The following is an 18,441-nucleotide window of genomic DNA, read 5'->3' as shown; positions in this document are numbered from 1 at the left end:
CAATGTTTAAACATAAATTATTAATTACGAGACTTTAGGGTGTAAGTCCTAACAATACAATATTTTTTACAACCATCGTAAAATACGATGCTCATTACGATCACATAAACTCTTAACATTTGCGATCTAAATAATCATTATAGTATATGATAATAAGATGGTCAATACGAAGATATCGGTTTGCAATCCTATTAACCATTGTTATATGTGATCATGCGATAGTCACTACTATAGCATCATTCCATAAGGTTTGTGATACTAAAGCTTACTGTACTATTGCACGATGATACCTTAGGGTAATAGCATAAATGCGATCGAGTCAAATTTTAAGCACACAAGATAGTTTAGAGAAGTCGCAAATACAAACAAGAACGCAACCGTTTAATCGAACATTCAACTACTTTATTGCGGTTATAAAAAAAAATGCGATTTCAAGAATGAAGAATATCGAAAATGGTGAGATGAGAAACTATTGCTAAAATTTTGAGTGCCCAGATGGGTTAGAGAGAGGAACGAAGAATTCATTATAACAATGTGGAAACGGACAATATCTATTAGTAGTGGGCTTGAGCTGTTACAAATGATATTAGAGTCAGACATCGAGTAATGTGCCAGCGAGGACGTTGGACTCCAAGGGGGTGAATTGTGAGGTCCCACATCGGTTGAGACGTTTTAAAGTCGTGAGGCTATGACGATACCTAACAGGCCAAAGCGGATAATATATGTTAGCACTGAGCTTGAACTGTCACAAAAACGTTAGAAAAATGTTAGAAAAACCCCAAACCCTAAAACGTTAGATTGTTTTATAATTTCCTTTTTTAAAAATCAAATAATTTTTTAGAGTTCTTTTTCTTTTTCAAATTAATTAGGCAATTTCCCTATCTAGAAAGGGCAAGCAATAGGCAGGGCACCGTAGTCGCTTGGGCGCTTCGCCGTGCAGTGGTCGGCTATTCATCGGACCAGAGATCCGCTTCAGTTCGGTCTCCGATTTCCGATAACTCCGCAAAGTTTATAACACACAGTCTCCGCCTTCCATACCGATTTGTTTTCTTGTTTCGACATTTTCCTTCTTCTTCTCCTCCTCGTTGCCGGCAGTAGGGTGAAGATTTGATTGTAACGGGGACGCAGCAAACTTTTCTCAGGTGTGTCAAGTTTCTAAAGCTAGCTAACATGTAATTTCATTCTCGTGTTTTATCGTAACCGGAGTTGTTTCAATCCCACTACTTAAAACGAATGGATGGTTCGAATTTCGGCCCGGAAATATTTTTCTCCGTCCCGTCATTTGTGAATTTGAATGTAGCGTAGTGAATGTTGACATTGTTTGGGTGTTTTGTGGTTGTGATTCTAGAAATTCATTGAAGAATCGTATAAGGGGAGGAGTAGTTCAAATGATTTAATGTAGGAATTAGGAAGCCGAGACTCTCTTTTAACCTATAATATTTCAACCTGGAAGAGGAATATACTGTGGCTGTTCTTTATCATTAGGAGCTTATTTAATCTGCATTGTGGTAGAATTGGAGGAGGAATTGTTTGGGTCTTTTGTGGTTGTGGTTCTCGAAATTCACCGAAGAATCGAAAATGGGGAGGAGTAGATCAAATGGTTTTATGTAGGAATTAAGCCTATGAGAAAGGAATCTAACTGTATAAAATCATTCTTTTCCTGGATTTGATGGATTGGGATTGGCGGATTGCACAATTGAATGAGCATAACGATTAAGATTCATGAATCAAAATGGAGCGTTACTCTGTCTAAAGGAAGCAGTACAGACCAAATCTTGTATCATGCCAATTTGTTCTTAGCATTTCTTGATATGGGGCATTTGTTTGAAGATTACTTCCTTCTGCCAAAACTTGAATTTTATTATATTGATAATTCTTACCTGTTTTTTGGGACAAGGGGACGTGGGCATGTCTGGTTTTCTTTGAAGTTGTATTTGCTGTGGGTGCTTAATACTGATAGGTATTTAGATTTTTGAAGGGTAGCAGCACTTGTAGATGATAAAATGAATAAAAATTAGCTATCAACTTTCGAAAATTTACTTCATTTTCCAACCTCAATTTCATCGTCAAAAGTTTCAACAAGCTTGAATTCATGTTTTCACATCTTGTGCTCCATGAATGTTTTGAGGGTGGAGGACAATCTTTTATATGGTCCATGATTATGAGAATGTTTTGCAATTACGACGTTATTGTGAGGTCCCATATCGATTGGGGAGGAAAACGAAACATTCTTTATAAGGGTGCGGAAACCTCTCCCTAGCAAACGGGTTTTAAAAACCTTGAAGGGAAGCCCGAAAGGGAAAGCCCAAATAGGACAATATTTGCTGAATCAGAGCCAGACACTGGGCGGTGTGCCAGCGAAGACGCTGGCCCTCGAAAGGGGTGGATTGTGAGATCCCACATCGATTGGAGATGGGAACAAGTGCCAGAAGGACTTGGGCCCTGAAGGGGGGTGGATTGTGAGATGCCACATCGGTTGGGGAGGAGAACGAAACATTCTTTAGAAGGGTGTGGAAACCTCTCCCTAGCAAACGCGTTTCAAAAACCTTGAGGGAAACCCAAAATGAAAAGTCCAAAGAGGACAATATAAGCTAGCGGTGGACTTGAGCTGTTACACTTACGATTCTAACGATTCTAAATGATTGGATGACATTACTTTTGCAGTCATTTGGGGGGATGTCTCTCCCCAGCCTCTAGACTGCTTTGTTCTCTCTTTTCGTTCAATCCGCTTCTTATAGAAAAACAGAAAAGAAGAAAGAGGGACAGACAACTTAATACTGTCCCAGTTTCAATCTTTCTTGTTGGAGTGCTCTTTAATCTGTTGTCTGGCCAAGTTGCTGAAGTTTCTTCCCCTATGTTGCCTTATTTTCCTTTTTTTTGTCTGTTCATTTAACAAAATCCAATTATTTCCCAGTGTATCAGGCAACGTTGTAAAGATACATAAATGGCTGAAGCAAATAACTCAAGTTCAGAGTCCTTCAATTCTCAAGTTGTATATCGTTGTAAGAAGTGTCGTAGAATTGTTGCTACACAAGAGAGTATAGTGACCCATGAAAGAGGAAAAGGTGAACTAAGCTTCAAGTGGAGTAAGAGAAGTAGTAATCAACTCGGACTGGAGAACAAACCAGCTGATTGCACCTCTATATTTGTTGAACCAATGAAATGGATGGAAACCTGTAAGATTAAGCAAAACAAACCCCATTCTCCCTCTGTTTCGACTCACTCGTATGCAAAATCGACTAACTTTTTCGTTTTTGTTCTTGATCGAACAGTACAAGACGGCCACGTGGAAGAGAAACTCGTGTGTATTGGCTGCAAAGCTCGCTTGGGTTCCTTCAACTGGGCTGGCATGCAGTGCAGCTGCGGAGCTTGGGTTAATCCTGCTTTTCAACTTCACAAAAGCAGATTAGACGAATGCCTGATGTGAATATATTAGCAAGAAACTAAAGGTCAGTTTCTATCAGTTTATGAAGCATGGCAATAGGTTTTCTTTTCATAGAACTAGAAATCTAGCAAACTTGAGTTATTGGTTTAGCAGAGTATTGGAAACTTCAATCTTTGAATACTGATTATGGGAAAGGAAATTTTGAATACAATATAGAGTTCTATGTTCTGAACAATTACTACCTCCATTGTCGTCTACTTTTTCTGTACATTCCTTTTTTCTATCTCTTGTTGATGATCGTCATACTATCTCTATACCTTAACTTAAAGTTTCATATCATTGGTTTTGAAGAAAATGTTGAGGGGATACAACCCTTTTGAATTCATGAATTTGGCGAGCAATTCGATTAGGGGGAAGGTCGAGCAATTCGATTAGGGGGAAGGTCGAGCAATTCGATTAGGGGGAAGGTCGAGCAATTCGATTAGGGGGGAAGGTCGAGAAATGGTATAATATATTGGCTAAATTAATAAAAATACCTCTAAACTTTGCGTTCTAAAGAGTTTAAAAGTATTATCAGGATGGAAACAGAATCTTTCAAAACGATCAAAACGGTTTCAAAAATACTTTGAACTTCCAAAATGGTTGGAAAATACATTTTCTATTTAATTTTCAAAAGTTTCATTAATACCAAAAACACCCTTCAAACTTTTATTTTTAAAATACCAAAAACACCCTTTAAACTTTTTTTTTTAATTAAGAATTAAAAAGTATTTGTAAACTTTCCAAAATAACATTAAAACATTTGTAAATAATTTATAAGGTAGTTTGTAAATAATTTATAAGGTATAGATAGACGGTTTTCGTCCATATATTGACGGTAAAAAAAATTTTGAACTTTTAAAATTTTGTGAGTATATATATATATATTATTTTGAACGGTAAATGCCTTTTTTAAATTTTTTAAGAATTTGCAATATATTATTATTTTGAAATACTTTAAAATTTTAAGATTATTTTTTAAACATAATAGATTTCCATCCAAAAATAGTATGTGTTTTATAAATTTCTTTAAAAATTTAAAGAATATTATTTAAAGTTGAAATTTCAAAAATATTTTTATTAGTTTAGCCTACGTGGCAGTCATCGGCGGCCTTTTATATTCAACAAGCCCAATAAAGTCACTAGAAGGCCCAATATGGCTTTGTTTGGGCCCACGTGCAGTTCAGTTGAGACATGCGGCCCATTTTCGAAATGCAGCTCTTTCCCGCTGATCTTCCGCATAGTCACACGACACTCCCCAACTCCGTAATGCCGCTGGAAGAGGGATGTTTCTTAGGGTTCGCACTTCGCTCAAATCGCTGAAATTTTCTTCACCACCGTATCGTTCTTCGGCGAAATCACCGCAGCGGTTTATAATTTTCATCTTCAGGAAACGCTCAAGCTGATGCATTGAATTTATTGCCTCCAACCTTGTCTCTCCGATGTCGGGCTCCTGCAAGAATTGCAGCGGCAGGTCGCTCTTCCGCGACGATGTTTCCGGCAATCTGATTTGCTCCTCCTGCGGTATTGTTCAGGAATTTGACAACTATGATGCCCAGCTTGGCGGTCTCAATGGTCCGCAGGGCACATTCGTCCGCGTTGGAACCTCAGGTTCGGGCAGTGTTTTGAATTATAAGGATAAGAAAATCTATGAGGCTCAAAAAATTATTGAAGATATTACGTTTAGGTTAGGGTTTTCTGCTTCAAAATCCAACGATGTTAGGATTTTAGTATCGACGATTACAGAGGGTGAGTATGGACAAGGCGATTGGTTCTCAATTCTCGTTGGTGCCTGTTCTTACGTTTCTATGCGCAAGGATAATCGTCCATTGCCAATGTCGGAGGTTGCATCGACAATTGAGTGTGATCTACATGAACTTGGCCGAATGGTTCTCAGAGTTGTCGATTTTTTGGATTTGAAAGGGCCTGCGTTTCCGGGTTTTGATATTGTGGGGTCATTGGAGCGGGCGGCAAGGAATTCACCGTCGTTCTCAAAGGTAGAAGCGGATACACTGGACATAATAGTTAAGCAAGGAATCTTTTTGTTACAGTGTGCTATGAAATGGTTTCTGACGACTGGGCGGCAACCTCTACCCATGGTGGCTGCCGTCTTGGTTCTGGTGTCAGGATTGAATGAGGTTAATGTTAGTATTGATGATGTAGCCATGGAGGTTCATGCCAAGGTTTCTACATGTAAGAAGAGGTACAGAGAACTTTTGGGGGCACTTGTGGAAGTTGGCAAGAAGTTGCCTTGGGGAAAAGATATCACAAAAAGGAATATTGTGAAGAATGCTCCTTTCGTGATCCAATATATGGAGTTGAAATCAATGTCAAATACCTGTGGTCGGGGGAAGAATTTCGAGGATGTAGGGATCGATTTGCAGGCTGCAGTGAGTGAGTGTTTAAGAAAAGAGCTACAGTATGAAAGTGAGGTTAATAATTTAGAAGATGATTCACAGTATTTTGAGTTAATAGGCAATAGTTGGCGTGATGAATCGAGTTGTGATGATCGCAACAAACTCAACATTTCCCATGAATGTTTATCCTTGATTTATACTAAGTTTTTGGATGAAATGGCTCATCTCAGGTCATCGGGCGGGATTAATGAAATCTATGGAAGAAAGCTGGGAAGAAAAGCTGGTTTTCAGTCAAGTACAGAGTGGTGGGAGGGAAAATCACAATTAAGCAAAAAGCTTCTATTGCATCAATTATTGGAGACTGATGTAGGATTGAATGGTATGCCGCCTTCATTTGTAACTAGTTGCAATGCATACAAAAGGAGGAAGGAGAAAATAAATGCTGCTAAGAATCGAATCCAGAGGATCATGCTTCCTTCAAACGCTGCGATCGGTGATGTAAATGCTGAGAAGGAAAGAAAGCGTAAGAGAGCTATCGGTATCGAATGGGAAGATATAATAATTGAAACCCTTCTTCTTCATGATGTGAAAGAGGAGGAAATTGAGAAGGGTCATTACAATGCATTGCTGGACTTGCACGTATTCGGTTCTTGGAGGTCTTAGAGCTTTCGGCATGTAGACAATGTTAAAAATGTATAAGAATGTATAGAGAGGAGACGGAATTGAAGTGTACAGTATCCAGCACGAGTCGTATTCTAATACTTTGTCCATTAACAGCAAGAGGAGGAGTTGTTTCTCGTTTGATTTGTTGATTGGTAAAGTTTTGAGGTATATATCTATGAATGCAAACTATGTAGCCATTGCTTGGAATTCTGGTTGGCAATACAGATGATGTTTTCGGGTAGAAAGCCACTCCTATTTGTTTCTAAATGTTTGTTCTCTTGCCACTCCCTGGGGCTCACTCTTTCTAAAAAATTTGCAGGAACTACATTACAATGACGTACGACGAGTAGCGCTTCGCTTTCGGGGATTCAGAAGAATACACTTCTCCCTTCTTCATTGATTTGAGGGAAAAGGAACCGTCTCGTCCTTTCTCGAAAATAGTCTCCACCTCAATGGATCTCCGACAACTCAACCTCAACTCCTGAATGGTGGCTTAAGGAAGCAAGTAGGCTCGCGGAACACAATAAGATAATGTGATAGATAGCTAGACATGCAACAGAAAAACTAAACTAAGAAGATGGACAGACGGTTGAGAGAAGAGATCACTACTTTACGCTCTTTTTTCTGAGAACATGGTCAACCAGAAATTATTATGTTTGCGATTCGTCATCAATTCCTAGTGGCAAAGTGGGCGGGGCAATCATATGCTCGGCGAGGAAAGTGCTTGGGGAGATATAAAGACCGTAGGGAGTTCAGAGCTCGACACAACATAGGGATTGACATGCTCGACATGCTCGGGAGAAGAACATGGAATAATAGAACATCGAGTACAACATAGGGATTGACATGCTTTCGAGAAGAACATGGAATAATAGAACATCGAGTACTCCATGAAAGATGGGTTGCCAAGTGTTCATGAGGGAGGCAGTGGCTACTGAATAAGAGGATGATTCTTCATTTTGGAAATTCAATTTGATTGGTTGAAAAATATGAGAAAGTACATGATTACAATGATTACGTCCCTAGTCTAACTTTACGGTATTTAAAATGTTTAGACGATGCTCTTGACAGTAGCGTTCAACTTTTAGCCTTATTTTATTTAATATAATAAGGTGACTTGGTCGTCACGTACAGAACTATAATTGAACCTACTATTAAAGAGAAAATCATATAGACTAAATTGATCAGTTAAGCTCATGGTTCATCATTTATGTGACATCCGAGTAAATGAGAGGTATATGAATAAACTATATATTAAAGAATCGATCTCTTGCAAATAACCTATGACTAACAATTTTTCGTCTCATATATATATTTTTCCATTGCTTCAAGAATATCTTTTTATCCACTTTCTATTTAAGTTATCTTGAATTGAGAATGAATCATAGTCATCATTATTTAAAAATTATTATAAGTAAGTCATTATTATTTAAAATTATGATAAATGAGACGTCGTTAAAAAAAAAATTAAAGAAAGAATAAATATGATTTATAAGGAGTCATTTTTTATTTTTTTTAAGTTTAAGGTAATTAATGCCATTTTTAAATATTTTTTTTAAATATAATAAAACATTGACTATATTCTTTAAAAAGATTTTTTTAAAAAGTTTATTAGTTTTTTTTTTTTTTTTGAGGGTGTCCTCTTACACAAACAAAATTTAAAGATAATATATTTTTAAATTTTTTAAAATTTATGAATATTATTAAATGTTTTGAAATTTGATAAATATTTTTATTACAAAAAATTAGTCATTTTTATTAACTCAGCATTTTGTTTCCATTATTGACACCATAATCAATGGCGGTTCTCCCCAGAACAGGCGACTGATTCGGCGGCGATTTTAGGGCCTTCTCTCTCTCTCTCTCTTTCTCTCCGCCGCTCCTTTTTGGGTTGGAGGGCATCAGCTTTCGCCTGAATCATCGAAGAAGAGGATAACGAACGTTGTGGCTTCTTCTTGACTCCACTTGGACAACGATTTCACTCCTCTCTATAAATATATGGCATTGGCGCCTTTTATTCACGCCCGCTCCTGCTACAACCACATTTTTGGCCGTCCAAGAACCGGTTCTTCTCATGAACCTTTAGGGACCTCGTCGTTTTCTTCTTCCTCTTCCTCCTCTCCCTCCTGTTCTTCGTCTGGTACTTCTCGCCCTCTCCTTCTTGGCTACGTTTCTTATTTGCGCTAATGTTGTTGTTGTTGTTGTTGTTGTTGTTGTTGTTGTTGTTGTTGTTTATCAATTACAATTTAAATGAAGAATTTGAGTTCTTGTTGTTGAATTGAAAGTGAATGAGGGAATTGGGTTTTATTTTGTTTTTTTTGTTTTCCTTACCGCATTGATCTAAACGTGAAGATGACGACGATCGGAGTGGGTTATCTCGTTTTTCTATAGCTGGATGAACAAATCATCCGAATATCACGTATCGTTTTAAATACGCAAATTCTTCGCTTGAGATTTTCAGTCTCCTGTATGTAATTGTGGATTTTTGTTACAAAACTGTACTGTACTAAGGTAGTGTAAAATGGGGTTTTCGATGGCATGGAGATGTAATGCAAACCTACCGTTGGTGGATGAGGATAAATGCCTCCATCCTTCCACGGGAACGCAAGTGTTCGTACTATGAGCTATGAAATTAGCCATGCAATCGATGGATTATAGCTCAAATGTAACCTTCCTAATGGTTAAACTCATGGGTTTTTTTTTTTTTTTTTTTTTTTTTTTTNGTGATATTTCTATAAAAAACTCTTTAGCAGGTAATATGAATGCACTGCTGTGACTTTCATTCTCATATAGGCTTATTTCCTCTTGCTAATGGTTCCTTTTCCCTATTTTATCATTGTGGGAGCACATTTCAATCCAATGCTACACCACACTACAACTTCTTTAGAAAGGCCATGCTTAATCATGAATACGTGTTCATATATCTTTTTCTTGTTTTGGATGTATTTGCTTTTAGAACCGATTTCAATACTTTCTCCTGACTCCAATGAACTTTGTTTGTAACATACATCAGTTTGATTTTTTTTTTTTTCCTGAAATTTATCCGTGCTTAATTATTTGTTTTGGATTCTAGATTTTTTTTCTTCCGTTATTTATTTATTGATTTATTTTATTTAAGCTGGTTACAAGTTTTCTCTTTTACATGCCATTGATGGACATCAGCAAAATTTATGCATTGCAGACTTGAATCTCAGTTGGAGAGTATTTGGTCTTGGACCTCAAGGTATGAGTAATTCAACCCAGGGAACATTCTTATCATCAAGCAGCTTTGGAAATGTACGAAACGAGCCAGATCACCTTCTTGTCCTTGTTCATGGCATCATGGCTAGGTATCCTTTGATTATACATTATGATTGCTTGTTACCAGATTACATAATAAGTAAAACAAGATTAAAAGGGAATCATATTTCTTACTTCTTATGAAACATGCATATATTTGGCTGAATATCTGTGGTTTTTGGGGATTATTAGAGTTCAAATGTAGTAGTAGATCTATAAACTGATTCTCACATAAAGTTTTTGTTTAGCCAATTCAAACATATTTAGATAGCTATCAGAAAATCTCTCTTTCTCTCCCAGCCCGCCTTCCCCCCTCTCTCTTTTGATTACTGCATTTATTATGTAGCCCAAGTGATTGGACTTACTTTGAAGCAGAGTTAAAAAGGCGTCTTGGAAGAAACTTTGTAATATATGGTATGTTCTTCTTCATGTGAGAATATGTCACCATCCATGCTTAATGGAATATCAAACATTGCAATATAAGCGTGTTCATGTTACAATATTTCTAAAATGCAGGAAGCATCAACATGAGTGTAATATTTACGACTTTTGCATTATTGTTTGAAAGTAAAAAGGTGAATCTCTGAGGTTGTTCTTGAGATTTGTATAATATTGGTTCTGTTACTTCCATGTGGAGCTCTGGCTTTAAGTTCTTTTTAAACTATTCTCCTTTTGTTACCTTCTATTCCTAAACATTGTATTCTCATGCATCTCAAACAAAAACTCCAACCAAACAACCTCTATAAGTAATTTGGAGAAAGGCCACCTTATGGTCAATTGGAATTTTTGAGTTCAAAGCACGCTGATGTGCCGTGCAGAAAATGGATATGTGGCTGCATTTCTTGAGCCAATGTAGTGTCTGGTGTTTGTTTGATTGATAAAAGTCTAGAGTTGAAGCTCTTTGAAGGATTTATGAGGGTAGATAAGAATCACTTTCTTAGCTCCATAATTGCTTCAATCTTCCTCGAGTCCTTTCGTTTTTGAGACTCCTGGGGCTTAAAGTCAACATGTCTAAAGCATTGTTGGTGGGCTTAAATATTAAATCTGAGGTGCTTGACTAGATATAGGTGTGCTGAAAGATTTTTGCTTCTCTACCTTGGATTTCCCATGGTGGTCCCTCTTTGCTCAATTTTGGAAATTACCGAATTGATTTGGGAACCACTAAAATGTAACAGGCTCTTAATTCTGAGGGAAAGAGATTAATTCTGTGGCAGGTTCTTCCCAATGTTCATACATATTACTTGTCTCTTATCAATATCTTAGTTAAATGTGTTTGTAGGCTTGAGAAAGTGCATGCATGCGTTCCTTCCACTGTGAAGGTGTTGGCTATGATGGATGGTGCTACCTCGTGCATTGCGAGTCAGTTTTCATTACCTTTTGTTTCCAAGGTCTCTGTTTTGGTAATCCTAGGAGTAAAAAACATGATCCGTCTCTGTAAGTGTGAGGTCCTCTAGGAACTTGGTTCTCTGTTGCAAAATAACAGCTTGAAAATATGGTTTGGAGGAGCTTGAGTTGACTGCATTTTGTTCTTTAAATGCTAGTAGGAAGGTCCCTAGCTACCAATTTGCTAAGTGTAAGCCACATATCAATGGTTGCTCCTCTCTTACTAATGCTACTGTTTTTCTGTAAAATTTTATCATTACCAAGTCTGACGTATGTACAACGAATTAGGCTTTTAAGTATGCCCATCATCAAGTAACCAGTTAGACAACAGTTATCTCCACTTGGAACCAAAAAAAAAAAAAAATACATTCACAGCCATCATCACTCCTCCTATACCCCCCCCACCAGAAAAATAAATATATAAGATATATAGAGATAGATATAGATTCTTAATGACTCATGACATGACCATTTTCAAGATGGAACTTCTATATTTTCTATCTATCTTCTACATTTCTCCTTAGTATGATACTCATCTTATATTTTAGTCATCTTCTTATATTTGTAGCAAGTTCCTCAAATGCTTTTACTAAATCTTTCACTGGAATTGATGGAGCGGGAAAGAGATTAGCTGATGAGGTAAGTCTTGATCCATTAAGATACTATATTTCTTAAGACAGTTTTTCGGATTTGGATTATATGTATTCTAGCTCATTGAAAGGTACATGTAATTTCATGATCTGTACGACAAGCAGGTCGTGCAAGTTGTAAAGAAAACAGAGAGCTTAAAAAGGATTTCATTTTTGGCTCATTCACTTGGTGGTTTGATAGCGAGATATGCTATTGCTGTTCTTTACAATAACTCAAATACCTTAAGTAGCACACTAAATGGTCCTTGCAATTCTTCAAAAAGAGGTGTGGTTGCAGGACTAGAGCCAATCAGTTTCATTACCTTGGCAACGCCTCATTTGGGAGTGAGAGGTAACAAGCAGGTTTGTCTTTGACAGTCTTACTTCTCTACATCTCACTGAATGAAAAATTTGGTAATTCTTAATGTAAATTCTACCTGAAGACTTCATGTTCTTGCTATGGTTAGGCTTGCGAGTTTTAAACTTGTTGGATAACTATATAGACTTTGTTAAACTTACTATTGGCCTGGGTTTAAATTATGTTGACCACCTATTCTATCTAGGATATTAAATATTCTTGGAGTTTCCTTATGTCAAAATGTTATAGAGTTGGCCAATTATTTCTCGGGATTGATCAAGTATGCAAAAATGAATTCAGACACCTAAGTTTATAAAAAAGGAACAGTTTCTTTAGGCTAAGATATTTAGGAGTTTTGTATGCTCTATATTGGTTGGTCCATGAACAATTTTCTATTTCATTATAAGAAATTGTTAAAAAGAGAAATTAATTTCAGAACTTGAATGGATGAAATTACAATTTTAAGATTTTGTCTTGTGAGCTAAAGTGTAACAATTGCACTTTTCTTGGTAGCAGATTTTGCGATTGTGTGACACTCACTCCGAACATCGAGTGAGTCAAGCCAATTTGGATTCATGTCACCTACTGCCAGGCAACGTATGCTCAAGCCTTTGGCCTCATTTTGAGAAGAAGGTCTTAGGCAGAGAGATTTTCGAAAGCAAGTTTAGAAATAAGAATGAAAGGAGATTTGAAAGCAATGTTGTATAATTATAAGCAAAAGGCAACACAACAGCTTAAATAACATATAACTTTTCGGGTAGGGAGAATTTGACAACTAGTTGCATCCCTTATAGTACATTTGAGGCGATTCAGATTTCGCAGGCCTAGATGTGATTTCGAACGGTCCTACAAAATCATTGTCAACTCCTCCCTATAGTACATATAGTACATTTTGAGGTGATTTAGGTCTCGCGTGTCCTACAAACAAAAGATATAGTAGTAAGGCAATACAACATGAAATTAAATAAAGGGTTCGATGTGGCATGGGCATGCGGCCACAGGCAACACGCCCTGGACGAGCATAATCGTGACATCCTCCCCCACCTAATTGGTTGACGTTCTTGTCAACCGATTATTTCTGAACTAGGTGATATGGATTGCGGCGGAGTCCGGATTTTCGGCGTGTGCGTTCCCAACTTGTTTCTTCCATAGGGAGGTTCTTCCATTTGACCAGGAACTCTCGAATCCTCCCTCGAGTCTTCACACTTTCCTAACTCTGTCGGCTAGGATTGCTTCTATTTCTTTGGTGTTCTTCTAGTTTAGATTGATGTTTGGTCTAGTGTGATATTTCGCTAATTGTCACTTGGATGGAGGTGGTAAGGTTTTAGGTTACTCATATGAATTAGATGTAGGCTCAATCTTTTTGAGAACTTCGACTGGTCCTTCGTATTTCCGCGCAAGTCTTTGGTTTTTTCGACTGCGAAATCTAATTTGTTCAGGCCTAAGTCGGAAAGACCAAAGAATTGTGCGGAAATACGGAGGACTAGTCGAAGTTCTCAAAAAGATTGTGGCTACATCTTACAGTATCGTGTTACCCATGGATGAAAATTCACCCAGTAATTCATGTGAGTAACCTTAAAACCTTACCACCTCGATTCAAGTGACGGTCAACGAAATGTCATCACCAGATCTGGTATCGATCTAAAACAGAAGGACACCAAAGAAATAGAAGCAATCCTAGCCTATAGAGTTGGAAAGTGGGAAGACCCGTACGGAGAATTCTTGATCAGATGGAAGAACCTCCCTACAGAAGAAACAAGTTGGGAACGCATCGAAGATCTGGACTCCGCTGCAATCCACATCACTGAGTTCAAAAATAGTTGGTTGACAGGAATGTTAACCAATTAGGTGGGAGAGGATGTCACGGTCATGCTCGTCCAGGGCGTGTTGTTCGTGACCGCATGCCCATGCCACGTCGAACCTTTTATTTAATTTCATGTTGTATTGCCTTGCTATTGTATTTTCTGTTTGTATGACTACTCGGTGAAATCATGTCTAGGTTTGCCAGCCCTGAATCGCCTCGAATGTACTATAGGGGGTGTGACTAGTTGTCAACTCCTCCCCCTACTTTTGTATGACCGTTCGGCGAAATCATGTCTAGGCTTGCCAAACTTGAATCACCTCAAAATGTACTATAGGGGGATGCGACTAGTTGTCAAATTCTCCCTACCCGGAAAGTTATAGGCTATTTAAGCTGTTGTGTTGCCTTTTGCTTATAGTTATATAACGTTGCTCTCAAATCTCCTTTCATTCTTTCACTTTCAAACTCGCTTTCGAAAATCTCTCTGCCCCCGTTTTCTAAAATATTCTTCTCGAAACAGGGTCAGAGGTTTGAGCATACATTGCCCGGGCGTAGGCGACGTGAATCCAAATTGGCTTGACTCATTTGATGTTGGAAGTGAGTGCAGCACAATCACAAAACTGCTGCCAAGAAAAGTGCAATTGTGACACTTAACACACAAGTCAAAATCTTAGAATTTTAATTTCATCCGACCACCTTACAAACTTGAGTAAGTTGTGAAATTAATTATTTCTTTTCGTAACACTTTCTTAAAATGAAATAGAAAATTGTTCGTGGACCAACCAATTAAACATACAAAACTCAGAAATATCTTAGCCTAAAGAAACTGCAAATATTCAACAAATATGATTTTTTTTTTTTTTTGGTTGATGGGCTCTTATTTTAGTTCACTCCAATGTCGTCGAAAATATTGTCCATGCTTCTTTAAAACAATGTACACTAGAACGGTACTGTTTGAAATAAATTTTATCACTATTGGCACTACAATTCCAATTTCAAGTTATTTGTTTATGGATCCTCATACACTAGATGAAATCGGATATGTTTCTATTGCAAATGTAAATTATTTGAATGGTGTATGTGACATGAACAATGGCAACTATACCATCATGATTACAAAGTGAAAGCATAATACCTGTTGAGTTTAGTGAAAAGGGGAATGAGAGAGTTATTCTAATGTTGGGTTGATGATAGGATTACTAGACTTCCAATGACTTAACTATCCAGTAATAAAACCACAGTCTGATTTATAATGTGCACGCTTCATGTTAGTAATGGAATTTTCTTTTCATTGATGGATCCTGTGGTTATGTAATTCCACCATAGAATGAAACGCTACCCTGTGTGTAACATCTCTACCTCCGTTGGTAATACCCAAACCATAAACTTATTTCTAAATGTAATGTTTTAGCTGTAAAATCAAATTTTTGGCTTACAATATGCTTTCTCTTGTTCATGCACGCAATAGGGGAAATAAATTGTCATGGCAGACATTTTAATAATAGTAATTGGATTTATATTCTGATACTTGGAATGGTCCCTAAACTAGTTAACATTTTCTTTTCTCAGCTTCCTTTTCTTCTGGGACTTCCATTCCTAGAGAAACTGGCTCTACCAATAGCCCCTATTGTCGTGGGTCTAACGGGTAGTCAGCTGTTCCTTACAGATGCAAAACCCGATAAACCGCCACTTCTCTTAAGAATGGCATCTGACTGTGAAGAAGGGAAATTCATGTAAGTTTGAATCTTTGTTCAGTTTTTGGAAAGGCCCCTCAGCCCCTGTTTGTTGTGGATGCTGTCACACAATGGTCGCTATGATGTCTTTTTTTTTTTTTTTTTTCCTTGCAGATCTGCCCTTTGTGCTTTTCAATCGTGCATCCTTTATGCCAATGTAGCTTATGACCGTATCCACTGAATGCCTTGTACCCTTTTCTTTTTTCTGTTATTTTGTTGATCCTTTTTTATTTGCCTCATTAATCGTATTTTCGTTTTGAACTTCGAACAGATATGGTTGGTTGGCGCACATCATCTATAAGGAGAGAAAACGAAGTTATGCAGGTAATGATTTATTTCATATGTTTCCATTTTATCATGATGGTAAGAAATTCTAATATGAACATAGTGGGATGATAATCTCGAAGGATATTGGGTCGGGAATAGATATTGTTGACGCTAGGTAATTACAAGGTCTATACCTTTTAGTTGACTAAATGTTGAAACCGAGATAGAGTTAAGAGGAAAGTTTGGTTTAGCCTCTTTTTATTTGATTCTTTATTGATCATCCATGAGTAAATGGGCTAGCTTGCATGCCACTATTCTCATGGAACAATTAACCTACTATATTTGGTTGCCAAAATGACTCTAGGATATTAAAATAGCGGTCTCCATGGCTTGAACTCACTCCCTCTAGGCCCTTTATTACTTATATGACTCTTCTTGACCACTAGGAGTACCCATAGCGATTTGATTTAGTTTTTGAAAATTGTGCTTGTTTTCTCCCAATCTCTTCACAATAGTGTCTTTATTCCTAAGGAAGCCATATTCATAAACAAAATTGTTGTTCGGAAGGTGTAGGAGTATACGAATGTTGCAAGTATGTGAGTAGTATACATTATCATTCTGACATCTTCTATAACTCTTGGAAGCCCCCTCGCCGATGTTTGGATGGTTACATGCATGTTGTAGACGCAGACTATTATCCTCCTGTTCCCTCTGCGGGTGCCAATTTTCCCCCAGAAGCAGCTCAAAGAAAGGAGGCGGCACAAGAATCACCCATTGCGCACGACACGGTGGATTATTATGAAATCATGGAAGGTACAAAGCCAACTCCAGCAGGAAGTTAAACGTGATTATTAGGTGATTGTTTCCTCGCTCGATATCATTGGTGTAATGATGGCCCCTCATTTTCTTTCCAGAGGAGATGATCCGAGGCTTGCAACAGGTGGCATGGAAAAAAGTTGATGTCAGCTTTCACTCCTCATTCTGGCCATTCTTCGCGCATAACAACATCCATGTTCATTTCCGATCGCTCTCTCTTCTTTTCCCCGTTTCAAGCCATTTCTTCTCGGTTGCTAATACTTATGTATCATGGATTCAGGTGAAAAATGAATGGCTTTACAATGCTGGTGCTGGTGTGGTAGCTCATGTCGCAGACACCCTCAAGCAACAAGAATCATTTTGGTTGGCAGCCCCCACAGGTAGCTCATAGCGGTGAGTAATATCTGCCTGTGTAGTAGTGTTCAATCATGCTGAAGAATCAGCAGGTTATAAGGATGAGAGAATACCACAGATTATTTGCATTGTCACAGTTTAGTATAGTGTAGCTTGGATGTAAGTAGCTTTGTATGAGTTTCTCTGCCCATGTAAAAGCTTACTACTGAGAAATTAAGGGTAGTTCTACATCTGTTTCTACAGTAATGATGTTGAAGAAGAAACAACATTGATATACTGGTATCTTAAACCAATTTGATAATTAGAAGCTTTTACTTAGGAGCTGTTATGGCCATCTTTGTTGATGATCACTCTATTTATTCTTGTGAAGTCCATTTCTTCTTCCATGTCGCTTTGACTTGTTCCAATTATTGATATTTGTTCTAATGGAGTTGGGTAGCTATCTCGATTCTTGCACTGTCAGTCGACTTGGTTTGAGTCGTTTGGGTCTTCATGCATCCGTAGAAAAGCTGTTGGTTGGAAAAGAGAATGAAACATTTCTTATAAGGGTGTGGAAACTTCTCTTTGACAAACACGTTTTTTCTCTAAAAAACACATTTTAAAACCAAAACCGTGAGGTTGACGACAATATATAATGGACCATTGGTTGGAAAGAGAATGAAACATTTTTTATTAGGGTGTGGAAACTTCTCTTTGACAAACACGTTTTTTCTCTAACAAACACGTTTTTTCTCTAACAAACACGTTTTAAAACCGTGAGGTTGACGACAATACATAATGGACCAAAACAACAATAACTACTTGCGGAAGACTTAAGTTGTTTTTTAGCAAAGTAAGATAACACGGATGCTTGAAATACATTAAGTACAGGATTTGGAATTTAGATTTGGTTTTTGATGATCTTTACGTTCTACTACATTCCTTGTGACATGATTGTATTATCTACTGTCTTAGATTGCATCTTTTGTAGCAGGTCTTTTTTGCATGTTTTTCGTAGACTTTTTAGAAAAAATCCTACGATATCACCCAATATACGATATCACTCAATATAGAATTGCTCGAAGCAAAACATGTTTAATATTGAAGTTTTTACGGTTGAGTCACCGAAAAGGAAGTTACACCGAATTTATATACGTAGTAACCATTATATCTTAAGAATCACTCTCATATAAATGTGTTCTCGATTTAGATAAAAGTAAAGAATTTTTTTTTAGAGGACACCCTTATATTATTGCGCAAATGGTCGAAAATGTTTGAAAAATATGATTATTCTATAAAACGCGTTACATCATGTCTAAAAAAACCATACGAATCTCAATCAAGGAAGAAAAAAAAAAGGTTGAAATTAGTTTATGGCATGAGAATTCAAAGGCAACA

The 18,441-nt window shown here is 37.4% G+C and overlaps 3 protein-coding genes across 4 annotated transcripts; all 3 read left to right on the top strand.

Moving 5' to 3' along the window:
• Positions 1-888: 888 nt before the first annotated feature.
• Positions 889-3,620, top strand: LOC111802073 (probable inactive dual specificity protein phosphatase-like At4g18593). Its single transcript, XM_023686318.1, has 3 exons — positions 889-1,142; positions 2,915-3,176; positions 3,273-3,620. The coding sequence occupies exons 2-3, from the start codon at positions 2,945-2,947 to the stop codon at positions 3,425-3,427; spliced, it is 387 nt and encodes a 128-aa protein (XP_023542086.1). The 5' UTR covers positions 889-1,142; positions 2,915-2,944; the 3' UTR covers positions 3,428-3,620.
• A 1,066-nt stretch (positions 3,621-4,686) lies between these two features.
• LOC111802674 (plant-specific TFIIB-related protein PTF2) lies at positions 4,687-7,517 on the top strand. Its single transcript, XM_023687121.1, has 2 exons — positions 4,687-6,682; positions 6,764-7,517. Exon 1 carries the CDS (start codon positions 4,867-4,869, stop codon positions 6,442-6,444), a length of 1,578 nt encoding a protein of 525 aa, XP_023542889.1. The 5' UTR covers positions 4,687-4,866; the 3' UTR covers positions 6,445-6,682; positions 6,764-7,517.
• A 704-nt stretch (positions 7,518-8,221) lies between these two features.
• On the top strand, positions 8,222-17,405 carry LOC111801937. Of its 2 annotated transcripts, XM_023686178.1 has the most exons (11): positions 8,222-8,584; positions 9,626-9,773; positions 10,070-10,137; positions 11,675-11,745; positions 11,862-12,098; positions 15,464-15,627; positions 15,742-15,797; positions 15,899-15,951; positions 16,539-16,707; positions 16,809-16,906; positions 16,991-17,405. In XM_023686178.1, the coding sequence occupies exons 1-11, from the start codon at positions 8,443-8,445 to the stop codon at positions 17,099-17,101; spliced, it is 1,317 nt and encodes a 438-aa protein (XP_023541946.1). In that variant the 5' UTR covers positions 8,222-8,442; the 3' UTR covers positions 17,102-17,405. The 2 variants fall into 2 exon arrangements, with proteins under 2 accessions (XP_023541946.1, XP_023541947.1); XM_023686179.1 differs by lacking the exons at positions 8,222-8,584; positions 9,626-9,773; positions 10,070-10,137 and adding an exon at positions 10,240-11,082.
• Positions 17,406-18,441: the final 1,036 nt, after the last annotated feature.

This window comes from Cucurbita pepo, chromosome LG09, assembly GCF_002806865.2.
Source record: "Cucurbita pepo subsp. pepo cultivar mu-cu-16 chromosome LG09, ASM280686v2, whole genome shotgun sequence".
Classification (NCBI taxonomy): domain Eukaryota; kingdom Viridiplantae; phylum Streptophyta; class Magnoliopsida; order Cucurbitales; family Cucurbitaceae; genus Cucurbita; species Cucurbita pepo.
Note: the sequence above shows the minus strand (reverse complement) of the source record. Positions and strands in the feature narration are given on the sequence as shown.

Bases quoted from the DNA above. Each gene is read 5' to 3' on its own strand.
- LOC111802073 (XM_023686318.1), top strand. From the start codon at position 2,945: ATGGCTGAAGCAAATAACTCAAGTTCAGAGTCCTTCAATTCTCAAGTT. The intron at 3,177-3,272 runs GTAAGATTAAGC...TTGATCGAACAG, and splicing joins AATGAAATGGATGGAAACCT to TACAAGACGGCCACGTGGAA.
- LOC111802674 (XM_023687121.1), top strand. From the start codon at position 4,867: ATGTCGGGCTCCTGCAAGAATTGCAGCGGCAGGTCGCTCTTCCGCGAC.
- LOC111801937 (XM_023686178.1), top strand. From the start codon at position 8,443: ATGGCATTGGCGCCTTTTATTCACGCCCGCTCCTGCTACAACCACATT. The intron at 9,774-10,069 runs GTATCCTTTGAT...TTTATTATGTAG, and splicing joins GTTCATGGCATCATGGCTAG to CCCAAGTGATTGGACTTACT. The intron at 15,628-15,741 runs GTAAGTTTGAAT...TTTTCCTTGCAG, and splicing joins TGTGAAGAAGGGAAATTCAT to ATCTGCCCTTTGTGCTTTTC.